The sequence below is a fragment of the Dicentrarchus labrax genome, unplaced genomic scaffold, assembly GCF_905237075.1.
Source record: "Dicentrarchus labrax unplaced genomic scaffold, dlabrax2021, whole genome shotgun sequence".
Lineage (NCBI taxonomy): Eukaryota > Metazoa > Chordata > Actinopteri > Moronidae > Dicentrarchus > Dicentrarchus labrax.
This window is the reverse complement of record NW_026136763.1, coordinates 181117-196864: the sequence shown is the minus strand read 5'-3', so window position 1 is coordinate 196864 and position 15748 is coordinate 181117. Positions and strand designations below refer to the sequence as shown.

The window sequence follows — 15748 nt, the reverse complement described above, 5'->3', positions numbered from 1 at the left end:
GAGTTGCACTGCTGTGTAACTGGTAGGATATATTTTTACTGGGAGGAGGTGAAGCTGCAGTTTGTCTGCAGGCAGAATGAAGGACAGACTGTATTTACATTCTCCAGCTGTGAGGACCCCGCCACAAACACGGCCGAGTTTCCGCCGCTTGCAGCGCCGCCACACTCAGCATTTGTCCAAACTTGACTCTTGAGAACCAGCGACTGAATGGTTTCAGCAGCAGTTTCTGTCCCAATTAAAGCTTCTTCCTGTGCTTACAAACATGTTACCTGATCATTAGGAGACCTTTCTGGTTATTATCACAGTTAATACAACATCTGGAAGAAAACAGCTGCTTTTAAACTGATCAAAGTTTTTATCCCAAACTCAAGAATCTTTATTCAGAATTAAGAGACAACAAAAGATAGTTTTCTTGAAATTAGGACAAGAAAATGGGTCTTTTCTGTAAATGAAGTTCAGTTCATTTTGAGGTCAGGATAAAGAACTCCTGGTTATCATTTAATATCATAAATACACTTATTTATCATATCATAAAAATATAGATAGAATTATTATGAGGAAACTGGTGTGACCTCAAGAGTTTTATCTCATGATTGCGAGAACTTTACAGTCCCACATTAGCCTAGCTTAGCACAAAGACTGGAAGCAGAGGGAAACTGCTAGCTCTTTAAAACGAACAGCTGGTGCGACGCTGCGGCGCCGAACACTCGGCCTCAGAAACATTCAGGAAAACCAACGAGTCCAAAAGGCTTCATGCACAACAAAACCCCAAAAACACAAGTGATAAAAAACTGAATTATAAAAGAGAGGAGGATCCTGCTGGTTAGACAGACACTTCTACTCCGACACACAAAGATTTATAATAACACTTTGGTTTAGTTTCAAACTATCAGACACAAACTGACGCCATCTTTTAAAAAAGTTAAATTAAATCAAATAAAAAAGATTCAATCAATTTAACAGCAGAAACATCAACAGACTTCAGATCAGTTTAACTGTACAGTATCTACAGCTGCACACAGACGTCTGATTGGACGGCCCGTCAGCCAATCACAGGACAGACAGGCTGCTGGTGTCACACAGTGGGAGGAGCCACCTACTGAGCGTGTGCAAGTGTCAGTGAGTCATTAACAAATTATTTGTATTCAATTATTAAACATTTTACTTGTAATAGATTACATTTTTCTCAAAATATTTTCTCTCAAGACGTTCATCTCAGTCGTTGAAGAATTTAGTAAAAATATTTGTATTTTCAGTGGCTGTAATTCAGAAGTACGACCGCACTGAGCATGTGCAACTCCACCGTTAGCTTATCCCGTCATTGTCATCGGAAAAAAATAATCTAGCGAACAAGATGGAAAATCTTAGAGAAAAAGTCGTAATGTTTTTAGGGAAAAACATAATAGTTATTTTATTGTTATGTTACAAGAAGAACAGCAGAAGATTAACGTGGTTCCGTCTGTGAGAACCAGAAAGAACTCCTCCCACAGCGCCACCTGCTGGCAGGATGTCTACTGTCTGATCACTTCCTGTTTCAGACACAGGAAGTGACGGGACCTCCGAGGAGACGTCTGCCTGAGTCACACTTCTAACTCCGCCTCCTTCCACGAGTAAGTATGACCTCACTGCCAAGGCTCCGCCTCCAAGTGTCTCACTGTCCAGAGCGGACTGAGCAGGGCCCTCCTCCGATTGGCCGGGCCATCCTGAGGAGGCGGGGCCTGAAGCGAGACTCAACAGAGAAAGTCCAATAGAAACGATAGCTGCCTTGTCAACCAATCACCGAGCCCCGTCTCTGGGGGGACCAATCAGAAGTCCTCCAGTGACATCACAGGTGAATGAAGGTTTTATTGCTCACTGATTAACTACGTCTTCTTATTGGCCACGCTGCTTGTTGCTAAGCGACGGGCACTGTGACACTAATGATGTCAGAGCTTTGACCAATCAGAAGAGCCGAGGGGGGACAGTGAACAGAAAGGCTGCCCCCCCACTGGCAGCATTGTGGGTATGTGGACAGAAGCTGAGGTGTGCTACAGGTGCTGGTGAGGGACAATCTGAACAGACGAGACAACGATCAGAACAAACTAATGTAGGAAAACAAACTTTAAAACAGGGTAAGCCCTGCCCCCTCTACACAGCGGACACTTTGTCTCGAGGACTGCTACTGCTGCTGCTGCTGCTGCTGCTGCTGTTGGTGGTGGTGGTGGTGGTGGTGGTGGTGGTGGTGGTGGTGGTGTTGTTGTTGTTGTTGTTGTCATGGCCTCCAGGTGACATCACGGCACTCTGCGGCCTATCAGCGGCCTTGGGGGCGGAGTCTCTGTCTCCAGGAGTGGTGTGGGCGGGGCCAGGAGAGGACAGGGAGGAGGGGCGGGGGGGGAGGGGCGGTACGCCGCCGTCAGCTCAGCCAGACGCTCCGGAGTCGGTGCCCACTTCGCAAAACCAGCGTCGTTCTGAAGGAACAGTACTGCAGTACCGTGTACGGCCCGGTAGTACATCTCGTCTCTGAAACACACACACACACACACACACACACACACACACACGTACACAGTTAGTACAGTACCAGTACAGCACCAGTACCAGTGCAGCACCAATACCAGTACAGTACCAGTACAGCACCAGTACAGCACCAATACCAGTACAGCACCAATACCAGTACAGTACCAGTACAGCACCAGTACAGCACCAATACCAGTACAGCACCAATACCAGTACCAGTGCAGCACCAATACCAGTACAGCACCAGTACCAGTACAGCACCAGTACAGCACCAATACCAGTACAGTACCAGTACAGCACCAATACCAGCACAGCACCAATACAGCACCAATACCAGTACAGCACCAATACCAGTACCAGTACAGCACCAATACCAGTACAGCACCAGTACCAGTACAGCACCAGTACAGCACCAATACCAGTACCAGTGCAGCACCAATACCAGTACAGTACCAGTACAGCACCAGTACAGCACCAATACCAGTACAGCACCAATACCAGTACAGCACCAGTACAGCACCAATACCAGTACAGCACCAGTACAGCACCAATACCAGTACAGCACCAATACAGCACCAATACCAGTACAGCACCAATACAGCACCAGTACCAGTGCAGCACCAATACAGCACCAGTACCAGTGCAGCACCAATACCAGTACAGTACCAGTACAGCACCAGTACAGCACCAATACCAGTACCAGTGCAGCACCAATACCAGTACAGCACCAGTACCAGTACAGCACCAGTACCAGTACAGCACCAGTACAGCACCAGTACCAGTACAGCACCAGTACCAGTACAGCACCAATACCAGTACAGTACCAGTACAGCACCAATACCAGCACAGCACCAATACAGCACCAATACCAGTACAGCACCAATACCAGTACCAGTACAGCACCAATACCAGTACAGCACCAGTACCAGTACAGCACCAGTACAGCACCAATACCAGTGCAGCACCAATACCAGTACAGTACCAGTACAGCACCAGTACAGCACCAATACCAGTACAACACCAATACCAGTACAGCACCAATACCAGTACAGCACCAGTACAGCACCAATACCAGTACAGCACCAATACAGCACCAATACCAGTACAGCACCAATACAGCACCAATACCAGTACAGCACCAATACCAGTACCAGTGCAGTACAGTACCAGTACAGCACCAGTACAGCACCAGTACAGCACCAATACCAGTACAGTACCAGTACAGCACCAGTACCAGTACAGCACCAGTACAGTACCAGTACAGCACCAATACCAGTACAGCACCAGTACAGCACCAATACCAGTACAGCACCAATACCAGTACCAGTGCAGCACCAATACCAGTACAGCACCAGTACCAGTACAGCACCAATACCAGTACAGCACCAATACCAGTACAGTACCAGTACAGCACCAATACCAGCACAGCACCAATACCAGTACCAGTGCAGCACCAATACCAGTACAGCACCAGTACAGTATCAGTACAGCACCAATACCAGTACAGCACCAGTACCAGTACAGCACCAGTACAGCACCAATACCAGTACAGTACCAGTACAGCACCAATACCAGCACAGCACCAATACCAGTACCAGTGCAGCACCAATACCAGTACAGCACCAGTACAGTACCAGTACAGCACCAATACCAGTACAGCACCAATACAGCACCAGTACAGCACCAGTACAGCACCAATACCAGTACAGCACCAGTACAGCACCAGTACCAGTACAGCACCAGTACAGCACCAATACCAGTACAGCACCAGTACAGTACCAGTACAGCACCAGTACAGCACCAATACCGCACCAATACCAGTACAGCACCAGTACAGCACCAATACCAGTACAGCACCAATACCAGTACAGCACCAATACAGCACCAATACCAGTACAGCACCAATACCAGTACCAGTGCAGTACAGTACCAGTACAGCACCAATACCAGTACCAGTGCAGTACCAGTACCAGTACAGCACCAATACCAGTACCAGTGCAGCACCAATACCAGTACAGCACCAGTACCAGTACAGCACCAATACCAGTACAGCACCAATACCAGTACAGTACCAGTACAGCACCAATACCAGCACAGCACCAATACCAGTACCAGTGCAGCACCAATACCAGTACCAGTGCAGTACAGTACCAGTACAGCACCAATACCAGTACAGCACCAGTACCAGTACAGCACCAGTACAGCACCAATACCAGTACAGTACCAGTACAGCACCAATACCAGCACAGCACCAATACCAGTACCAGTGCAGCACCAATACCAGTACAGCACCAGTACAGTACCAGTACAGCACCAATACCAGTACAGCACCAATACAGCACCAGTACAGCACCAGTACAGCACCAATACCAGTACAGCACCAGTACAGCACCAGTACCAGTACAGCACCAGTACAGCACCAATACCAGTACAGCACCAGTACAGTACCAGTACAGCACCAGTACAGCACCAATACCACCAATACCAGTACAGCACCAGTACAGCACCAATACCAGTACAGCACCAATACCAGTACAGCACCAATACAGCACCAATACCAGTACAGCACCAATACCAGTACCAGTGCAGTACAGTACCAGTACAGCACCAATACCAGGACCAGTACAGTACCAGTACCAGTGCAGCACCAATACCAGTACCAGTGCAGTACAGTACCAGTACAGCACCAATACCAGTACAGCACCAATACCAGGACCAGTACAGTACCAGTGCAATACAGTACAGCACCAGTACAGTACCAGTGCAGTACCAGTACCAGTACCGGTGCAGTACCAGTACCAGTACAGTATTGGTGCAGTACCAGTGTAGTATTGGTACCTCTTGCAGATGTGCTGACTCCCGGACCGGTACTCGTGTTCGTAGGCCGGGACATTCAGCTGGTGGCGGAGAAATCTACTTCCTTCCATACGGGTGAGAGCCGGGGTCACGGGGTCACGCCACTCAGGGACGAAGACGATGAAGGACAGAGGCTCTGAGGACTGATCCAGCAGCCCCTGACACACACAGAGCAACAGTCAGTGAGACAGTCAGTGAGACAGTCAGTGAGACAGATATACTACAGACCTCTACAGCCCCACTGCAGACCTCTACAGCCCCACTGCAGACCTCTACAGCCCCTCTATAGCCTCTCTATAGCCCCACTGCAGCCTCTCTATAGCCCCACTGCAGCCTCTCTATAGCCCCACTGCAGCCTCTCTACAGCCCCTCTAAACTGCAGACTCTCTACAGCCCCTCTGCAGCCTCACTACAGCCCCTCTATAGCCCCACTGCAGACCTCTACAGCCCCACTGCAGCCTCTCTACAGCCCCACTGCAGACCTCTACAGCCCCACTGCAGCCTCTATCTCTATAGCCCCACTGCAGACCTCTACAGCCCCACTGCAGCCTCTCTATAGCCCCACTGCAGACCTCTACAGCCTCTCTATAGCCCCACTACAGCCTCTCTATAGCCCCACTACAGACCTCTAAAGCCCCTCTATAGCCCCACTGCAGCCTCTCTATAGCCCCACTACAGCCTCTCTATAGCCCCACTACAGACCTCTAAAGCCCCTCTATAGCCCCACTGCAGCCTCTCTATAGCCCCACTACAGACCTCTACAGCCCCACTACAGCCCCTCTATAGCCCCACTACAGACCTCTCTATAGCCCCACTACAGCCTCTCTATAGCCCCAACAGCCCACTACAGACCTCTACAGCCCCACTACAGACCTCTACAGCCCCACTACAGACCTCTACAGCCCCACTACAGACCCACTACAGACCTCTACAGCCCCACTACAGACCTCTACAGCCCCACTGCAGACCTCTACAGCCCCACTACAGACCTCTACAGCCCCTCTATAGCCCCACTACAGACCTCTACAGCCCCACTACAGACCTCTACAGCCTCTCTATAGCCCCACTACAGCCTCTCTACAGCCCCACTGCAGACCTCTACAGCCCCACTACAGACCTCTACAGCCCCACTACAGACCTCTACAGCCCCACTACAGACCTCTACAGCCCTCTACAGCCCCACTACAGACCCACTACAGACCTCTACAGCCCCACTACAGACCTCTACAGCCCCCACCCCTCTATAGCCCCACTACAGACCTCTACAGCCCCACTACAGACCTCTACAGCCCCACTACAGACCCCTACAGCCCCACCAACCTCTACAGCCCTATAGCCCCACTACAGACCTCTACAGCCCCACTACAGACCTCTACAGCCCACTACATACAGACCCCCTCTACAGCCCCACTACAGACCTCTACAGCCCCTCTATAGCCCCACTACAGACCCACTACAGACCTCTACAGCCCCTCTATAGCCCCACCACAGACCCTACAGCCCCACAACCTCTACAGCCCCTATAGCCCCACTACAGACCTCTACAGCCCCACTACAGACCTCTACAGCCCCACTATAGACCCCTACAGCCCTACCCTTCCCACTAACTTTACCACTCAGACCTCTACAGCCCCACTACAGACCTCTACAGCCCCACTACAGACCTCTACAGCCCCACTACAGACCTCTACAGCCCCTCTACTGCAGACCTCTACAGACCCCCCACTACAGACCTCTACAGCCCCACAGACCTCTATAGCCCCACTACAGACCTCTACAGCCCCACTACAGACCTCTACAGCCCCACTACAGACCTCTACAGCCCCACTACAGACCTCTACAGCCCCACTACAGACCTCTACAGACCTCTACAGCCCCACTACAGACCTCTACAGCCCCACTACAGACCTCTACAGCCCCACTACAGACCTCTACAGCCCCTCTATAGCCCCACTACAGACCTCTACAGCCCCACCCCACTACAGACCTCTACAGCCTCACTAACTATAGCCCCACTACAGACCTCTACAGCCCCACACTACAGACCTCTACAGCCCCACTACAGACCTCTACAGCCCCACTGCAGACCTCTACAGCCCCTCTATAGCCCCACTGCAGACCTCTACAGCCTCACTACAGACCTCTACAGCCTCACTACAGACCTCTACAGCCTCACTACAGACCTCTACAGCCCCTCTATAGCCCCACTGCAGACCTCTACAGACCTCTATAGCCCCACTACAGACCTCTACAGCCTCACTACAGACCTCTACAGCCCCACTACAGACCTCTACAGAGAGAAATACAGACAGACAGACAGACAGAGACAGACAGAAGATGCTCTGACAGACTCATATAGGACTAACCTCAAAGTGCGTCACCATGGCGTCCATCAGTTCTTCACAGAATGGAGGGTTAGCTTCAAACGAGCCACTGACTGGACAGAATGACAGGAACGGCCTGAACACAGACACACAGACACACAGAGACAGACAGACAGAGACAGACAGACAGACAGACAGACAGACAGACAGACACATAGACACAGACACAGTTAATAATCTGTGTACTTGTGTGATTATGGTTTGTAGTGTTGTGCTGCAGCCACTGGGGGCGCCACAGTCACACACTATCATTATCCAGCTGTAACAGACAGACAGACACCTGTCTCACCCTCGGGATCCGAAGAAGCCGTCGATGTCGGGGAAGGCGGAGCTGAACTGTTTGAAGTAGCAGTTGAGCGGCGAAGCGAAACATTCAAAGGAAACTCCAAACTGCCGGTTCAATGCCTCGAACACCGCCACCGGCAGTGCCCCCTGCAGACCCGTCCCCTCGTTAGCCCCGCTGCCAAACATCACCTGGACACACACACACACACACACACACACACACACACTCGTTAACTTACCAATCAACTGAGTCAACACCCTGATTGGTTAACAGAAAGTCAGCTGACCTGGTATCTCTTGAGGAGGCACCAGACTCTGGACAGGAACTTCTCAAAGCGTGGATCGTCTATACAGCTGTATCTGTACAACAACTCCTGCAGACATACAGAGAGACAGACAGTCAGACAGTGAGACAGACAGGGAGACAGTCAGTGAGACAGACAGACAATGAGACAGTCAGTAAGACAGTCAGTCAGAGACAGTGAGACAGACAGAGAGACAGTCAGTGAGACAGAGAGTCAGTCAGTGAGACAGAGAGTCAGTCAGTGAGACAGTCAGTGAGTGGGTCAGTGAGACAGACAGTCAGACAGACAGTGAGACAGAGAGTGAGATAGTCAGTGAGACAGACAGAAAGATAGTGGGACAGAGAGTCAGTCAGTGAGACAGAGAGACAGACAGAGAGACAGGCAGTCAGTGAGACAGACAGAGACAGTCAGTGAGACAGGCAGTCAGTGAGACAGACAGAGTGAGACAGTCAGTAAGACAGTGAGACAGACAGACAGTCAGTCAGAGAGACAGTGAGACAGACAGACAGTCAGTCAGAGAGACAGTGAGACAGACAGTCAGTCAGTGAGACAGTGAGTCAGTGAGACAGACAGTGAGACAGAGAGACAGACAGAGAGACAGGCAGTCAGTGAGACAGACAGAGTGAGACAGTCAGAGAGACAGTGAGACAGACAGTCAGTCAGTGAGACAGTGAGTCAGTAAGTGAGTCAGTGAGACAGACAGAGCGACAGTCAGAGAGACAGTGAGACAGTTACTCAGAGAGACAGACAGTTAACAGGGTCCCTCTCTTTACTTAATCAGAATTTTGTTTATTGCCAAGTAGGTTTTTACACCTACGAGGAATGTGACCTGGTGCAGCATAAAATATACACATATACAAATATACAATTATTCAAATCAATAGATAAATAGAATAGATAAAGATAAGAAGAGAAAGAGAAAGCTGTGCAGAAGAACGTGGGTGCAATCATTTTCCAGGACCTTTCCAGGACCTTTCCAGGACCTTTCCAGCTCACAGACAGTCATCATGTGACTCTGTGTATCACATGACTCAGTACTGACCAGTTTGCTGAAGTGTCCTCTGTTGACTTTGACCATCTCCCCTCTGAAGCGCAGACAGGCGACGTCGTTCTCAAAGTGCAGCTCCACTCGAGGGAGGGGCGGCGAGGGGATGGCCAGACGCACCGGGTAACAGTAGACCAACCGGGACTGCTGGGGGGACGCACACGCCTCTGGACACACATCAACAAGACACACATCAACAGGTGTGTGTACCTGAGGGTCCTGCAGCCACTGTGGTCTTTGATAAATATACATTAATGGGAACATAACAGTACCAACAGTGTTCACAGAATATAAACAATGACCTCAGCATTAATATTAAACACTGTTCTTTATAATGCAGTGGGGCTGGTACTGGAACTTGTACTGAATGGACCTCAATACTTCCTCCACCCACACACTCACTGCATCCTTCCCCTTTAACAAAGGTGGATTGTGGGTAACTGAGTGTGTGATCTGTTAGCTAGTTAGCTGCTAGCAGTCATTATGTTTTCTCTTGTGAGGTTTTTTTTTGCCCTTCTGCTTAACATAAAGATTAGCTTTCTGAAGGTCTCTGTGTGCAGCAGACTCAGGGGTGTGTGTGTGTACCTGTGGGGGGGTCCTGCAGCAGATTCAGGTGTGTCTGTCTCAGGCGGCGGCTGTACTCTGCAGACAGCTGGTAGATCTTGGAGCAGATTCCCTCCACAGAGTCTTTGGCGACGGCAGTGACGTGAGGACCACACTGCTGTCTCAGGTGCTCCAGACGGTCCTACACACATTCCAACACACACGGTTCAGGTCCTGACGGACTACATAAGGTTGTCCAGACTCTTCACAGTGACAAACTAAAAGGTCAAAGGTCAGACGTTACCATGTAGTCCTCTTTGCTGGCGGAGTGATCTCGGCGCAGCCAGCTCATGGTGTCTTCAGCGTTCCACTTCACCACCTTCCTGCTCTCTGGACTGGCATTCCTGCACAGGTCAGAGGTCAAAGGTTAAAGCCACCCATTGGCTTATGACCTCAGCAGGATTACACTGATTGGACTATTGAGACCTACCTGGAGTCAATCATCTTCTTGGCAGCTTCAGCATATTTAAACAGCAGCTTCCTGGCCTCCTCTTTGTACTTAATACGAGCCAACCTGACAGAGAGCGATACGTTATCCATAATCACCCCAACATCGATACGTTATCAATAATCAACCTGACAGAGAGCGATACGTTATCCATAATCACCCCAACATCGATACGTTATCAATAATCAACCTGACAGAGAGCGATACGTTATCCATAATCACCCCGACATCGATACGTTCACAATAATCAACCTGACAGAGAGCCATACGTTATCCATAATCACCCCAACATCGATACGTTATCAATAATCAACCTGACAGACATCGATACGTTATCAATAATCACCCCAACATCGATACGTTATCAATAATCACCCCAACATCGATACGTTATCAATAATCAACCTGACGAGACAACGTTATCGATAATCACCCGATCATACGTTCACAATAATCAACCTGACAGAGAGCCATACGTTATCCATAATCACCCCAACATCGATACGTTATCAATAATCAACCTGACAGAGAGCGATACGTTATCCATAATCACCCCAACATCGATACGTTATCCATAATCACCCCAACATCGATACCTTATCAGTAATCACCCCAACATCGACGTTATCCATAATCACCCCAACATCGATACGTTATCAATAATCACCAAATCAACGATCAATAATCAACCTGACAGAGAGCGATACGTTATCCATAATCACCCCAACATCGATACGTTATCAATAATCACCCCAACATCGATACGTTATCAATAATTAACCTGACAGAGAGCGATACGTTATCAATAATCACCCCAACATCGATACGTTATCAATAATCAACCTGACTGAGAGCGATAAGTTATCAATAATCAACCTGACAGAGAGAACGATACGTTATCAATAATCAACCTGACTGAGAGCGATACGTTATCAATAATCAACCTGACAGAGAGAACGATACGTTATCAATAATCAACCTGACTGAGAGCGATACGTTATCAATAATCAACCTGACAGAGAGAACGATACGTTATCAATAATCAGCCCAACATCGATACCTTATCAATAATCACCCCAACATCGATACGTTATCAATAATCAACCTGACAGAGAGCGATGCGTTATCAATGATCAGACACCGATACGTTATCAATAATCTACCTGACAGAGAGCGATACGTTATCAATGATCAGACACCAATACGTTATCAAAATAGAAGAGTAAATGATCAGACACGATACGTTATCAATAATCTACCTGACAGAGAGCGATACGTTATCAATGATCAGACACCGATACGTTATCAATAATCTACCTGACAGAGAGCGATACGTTATCAATAATCTACCTGACAGAGAGCGATACGTTATCAATGATCAGACACCGATACGTTATCAATAATCTACCTGACAGAGAGCGTTACGTTATCAATAATCTACCTGACAGAGAGCGATACGTTATTAATAATCTACCTGACAGAGAGCGATGCGTTATCAATGATCAGACACCGATACGTTATCAATAATCTACCTGACAGAGAGCGATACGTTATCAATGATCAGACACCGATACGTTATCAATAATCAGGTACCTGATGGGAATATCGTTCATGACCTCTCTGAACATGGACGGGGAGATGACGGGGTCACAGTCACTGGGCAGTAAGGGGTCATGACCTTTATCAATCACTTTCCTCTCCAGCAGCCAACGATTGAACGACTCCCGGGGCGGATCAATACCTGAACCACAGACAGACAGTGAGACAGACAGACAGGGTGTGTATCCACCAACCAGCAATATACACTGTATCTTTATTGATTATTGATCAGAATACACTGTATCTTTATGGATGATATTGATCAGAACACACTGTATCTTTATTGATTATTGATCAGGATACACTGAATCTTAATGGATGATATTGATCAGAACACACTGTATCTTTATTGATTATTGATCAGGATACACTGAATCTTTATGGATGATATTGATCAGGATACACTGAATCTTTATGGATGATATTGATCAGGATACACTATTGATTATTGATCAGAATACACTGTTTCTATTGATTATTGATCAGGATACACTGTATCTTTATGGATGATATTGACTTTATGGATGATATTGATCAGAATACACTATCTATTGATTATTGATCAGTATACACTGTTTCTATTGATTATTGATTATTGATCTTTATTATCAGGTTGTCCCAATAAGTCCATTAAAACGCTCCAATTAATTCAGAACGCTGCAGCACGAGTACTGACAGGAACTAGAAAAAGAGATCACATCTCTCCTGTACTAGCTTCTCTGCATTGGCTCCCTATAAAATGTAGAATAGAATTTAAAATCCTCCTCCTCACCTATAAAGCTCTTCATGGTCAGGCCCCTTCATATCTTAAAGAGCTCATAGTACCCTATTACCCCACTAGAACACTACGTTCTCTGAATGCTGGGCTACTTGTGGTTCCTATAGTCTCTAAAAGTAGAACAGGAGCCAGAGCCTTCAGTTACCAAGCTCCTCTCCTGTGGAACCAGCTTCCAGTTGTGGTTCTGGAGGCAGACACCCTCACCACATTCAAGAGTAGGCTTAAGACATTCCTCTTTGATAAAGCTTATAGTTAGGGCTGGATCAGGTGAGTCCTGAACCATCCCTTAGTTATGCTGCTATAGGCCTAGACTATCGGGGGATTTCCCATGGTGCACTGAGCTCCTCTCTTCCTCTCTCTTTCTGCACTCATTCATGTTCCATTAATGCATGTTACTAACTCCACTTCTTCCTCGGAGTTCTTGTGCTTTCTCGTCTCGCAGGTTCTTATCGATCCTGGTGGAGCCTCCTGCCATGGTCCTGCTAGATTGCCATTGCCAAAACTGTTGTTGCTGTGCACCTCCCTCTCTCTCTCTCTCGTCTCTCTCTCTCTCTCTCTCTACCCCAACTGGTCGAGACAGACGACCACCCACCTAGAGCCGGAGGATCTGTCCTAGGTTTCTGCCTTTTAACAGGCAGTGTTTCCCTTGCCCTTGTCGCCAAGGTGCTTGCTCATGGTGGTACTGTTGGGTCTCTGTAATTAATGTTAAAGAGTTCGGTCTAGACCTGCTCTATTTGAAAAGTGTCCTGAGATAACTTCTGTTATGAATTGGCGCTATACAAATAAAATTGAATTGAATTGAAAAATTATTGATCAGAATACACTGTTTCTATTGATTATTGATCAGGATACACTGTATCTTTATGGATGATATTGATCAGGATACACTGTATCTTTATGGATGATATTGATCAGTATACACTGTATCTTTATGGATTATATTGATCAGAATACACAGACTGAAGCACAGACTGAAGCACAGACTGAAGCACAGACTGAAGCACAGACTGAAGCACTGGTACCTTCTCTCTGGTGGCACAGCTCGTGGTAGTGTTGCCTCAGTTTGGTGACCAGCTGAGCTCTCTGCAGCTCTATCTCAGGGTGGGGGGGGCAGGTGATTGGCGGGGGGGCGCTCTCTGATCACAGCGTTGGTCTGGATGTCTAGGTCCCAGTAGATCCTGAAAACCAGTTTATTCGACCAGTTTCACCAACAGGGCAGACGAATACAACAACAAACAATATGGCTGCCCAGCCAGGACGGGCGTGGCCTCAGTACTCACACAGCTGGCCTGTATGGGGCGGGGGCGGGGCTTGGGGTGGTAGGTGTGGTCGTCTGGGCCTGCTTGTCCTCAGGGGCGGAGCTCCAGGGTTTGACCCCAGGAGTGCTGGGAGAGATGGGCGTGGTGGGTTCCACCTGAAAACAACACAGACAGGACTCCGTTTCCCACAATCCCCTACACACCACTCACTAGTTTCACTGTCAGCTGTAGAAATGATCACATGACCTGTGGGGTTACCTTGGCTCGCTTGAAACTGTTAGGCCCCGCCCCTTGCTCCTCAGAGCCCCTCCTCTTCCTCTGACCGTTACCAAGGTTACTGTCTCCGCCCTCTGCTGGAGCCGCGTTCAGACCTAAAGGATCAGACTACAGACAGACAGGTTAACACATGTGCCCTGCCTCTATATATATATACACACACACACACACATATATATATATATATATATATATATATATATATATATATATATATATGTGTGTGTGTGTGTGTGTGTATATATATATATATATATATATATATATATATATATATATATATATATATATATATATATATATATATATATATATACACACACACACACACACATATATATATATATATATATATATATATATATATATATATATATATATATATATATATAATGTATGATAAAATAAATATATATATATATATATATATATATAACAGTTTTTTTTTTTTTTTTAAAAAGTGTGTGTGAACAGTTGTTAAATGTTGTTAATCTTACTAGTGGGCACCAGTGTGAGCTATTAATGAACTGGTTAATGTGGCCCCCCGTCCCTGTACAATGGACAGTGACTGTAGGAGGCGTGGCCTCGACAGTGACCGCAGTGATTGACAGACTGACCGCAGCAGTGTAACTTGTGTTGTAGCTAAGGTGGGGGAGGTGGCCGCCCTCCTCTGATTATAGGAAGTTAACTCTGTTTTTATAGAAATGTCTGATGTACAGTCGTCCGAAACAACCAACAAACTCATAACATAACTAATAATGTGAATATTAAGAGCAGCATTGATCACAGTACCGTCATAATAAACAGAACTCACAATGACATCATGCTGACCCAGGACTGGAACCTCCCACAGGCTCTGATTGGTGAATCTGTTGAAATAGTACGGCCGGTTCTCCCTCCGAGACCAGCACTTAGACCATCCAGCCTGGACCAGCTCATCTGTCACACAGACAAGTTTAGAGACAGACAGGCCAGGGACAGACAGGTCAGAGACAGACAGGTCAGAGACAGAGAGACAGTACCTGGGAGCTCAGGTGGTTTGGAGGTGGTGGACGGAGAAAGGGGCGGTCCCTGAGAGGAGGCGGGGACAGAGGGAGATGGCATCATGGCCGCCTCCCCCTTGACCGATCCCTGACTGTCATTGGACATCTCAGCTGCTCGTCAGAATGACATCGACCTGCGAGAGATTATTTAAGCATAGAAATAATTAAAGTAATATTTTGACTATTAAATGATAAACGACTAATGTTCTGTGGATCAATCAGCGGATGATTGGTGTATTAACAAGTCTCCAAATACAGACTCACGGTGATCAGATCACTCAGACCACTTCCTGATGTGGTCCATGTATAAACTCTAATCAGTGCTGGTCCACACTGAAGGACCGCCTCCTCACTGACGTCCTGTACCAACG

General features: G+C 47.5%; 1 protein-coding gene and 2 long non-coding RNA genes across 10 annotated transcripts in view; 1 reads left to right on the top strand and 2 right to left on the bottom strand.

Moving 5' to 3' along the window:
• The window catches only part of LOC127359759 (uncharacterized), a 45691-nt gene extending 32086 nt beyond the window's left edge, over positions 1–13605 (top strand). The window contains exon 2 of the long non-coding RNA XR_007882826.1: positions 13463–13605. This is a non-coding gene — a long non-coding RNA (uncharacterized LOC127359759). The remainder of the gene's footprint in view (positions 1–13462) is intronic.
• pcif1 (phosphorylated CTD interacting factor 1) lies at positions 17–15494 on the bottom strand. Its single transcript, XM_051393863.1, is given in 17 exon segments — positions 17–2372; positions 2375–2499; positions 5335–5510; positions 7719–7812; positions 8026–8210; positions 8309–8395; positions 9369–9538; positions 9957–10116; positions 10219–10318; positions 10405–10488; positions 12016–12163; positions 13822–13909; positions 13911–13977; positions 14080–14213; positions 14317–14442; positions 15149–15273; positions 15357–15494. Coding segments are annotated over 17 exon segments (2241 nt in total). The 5' UTR covers positions 15484–15494; the 3' UTR covers positions 17–2127.
• LOC127359761 (uncharacterized) lies at positions 6031–6914 on the bottom strand. Of its 8 annotated transcripts, none has more exons than XR_007882829.1 (3): positions 6892–6914; positions 6342–6394; positions 6031–6054 (listed from the first exon to the last, which is right to left on the bottom strand). It is a non-coding gene; the product is annotated as an uncharacterized LOC127359761 (long non-coding RNA). The 8 variants fall into 8 exon arrangements; XR_007882831.1 differs by lacking the exon at positions 6892–6914 and adding an exon at positions 6702–6724; XR_007882835.1 differs by lacking the exon at positions 6892–6914 and adding an exon at positions 6634–6655.
• Positions 15495–15748: the final 254 nt, after the last annotated feature.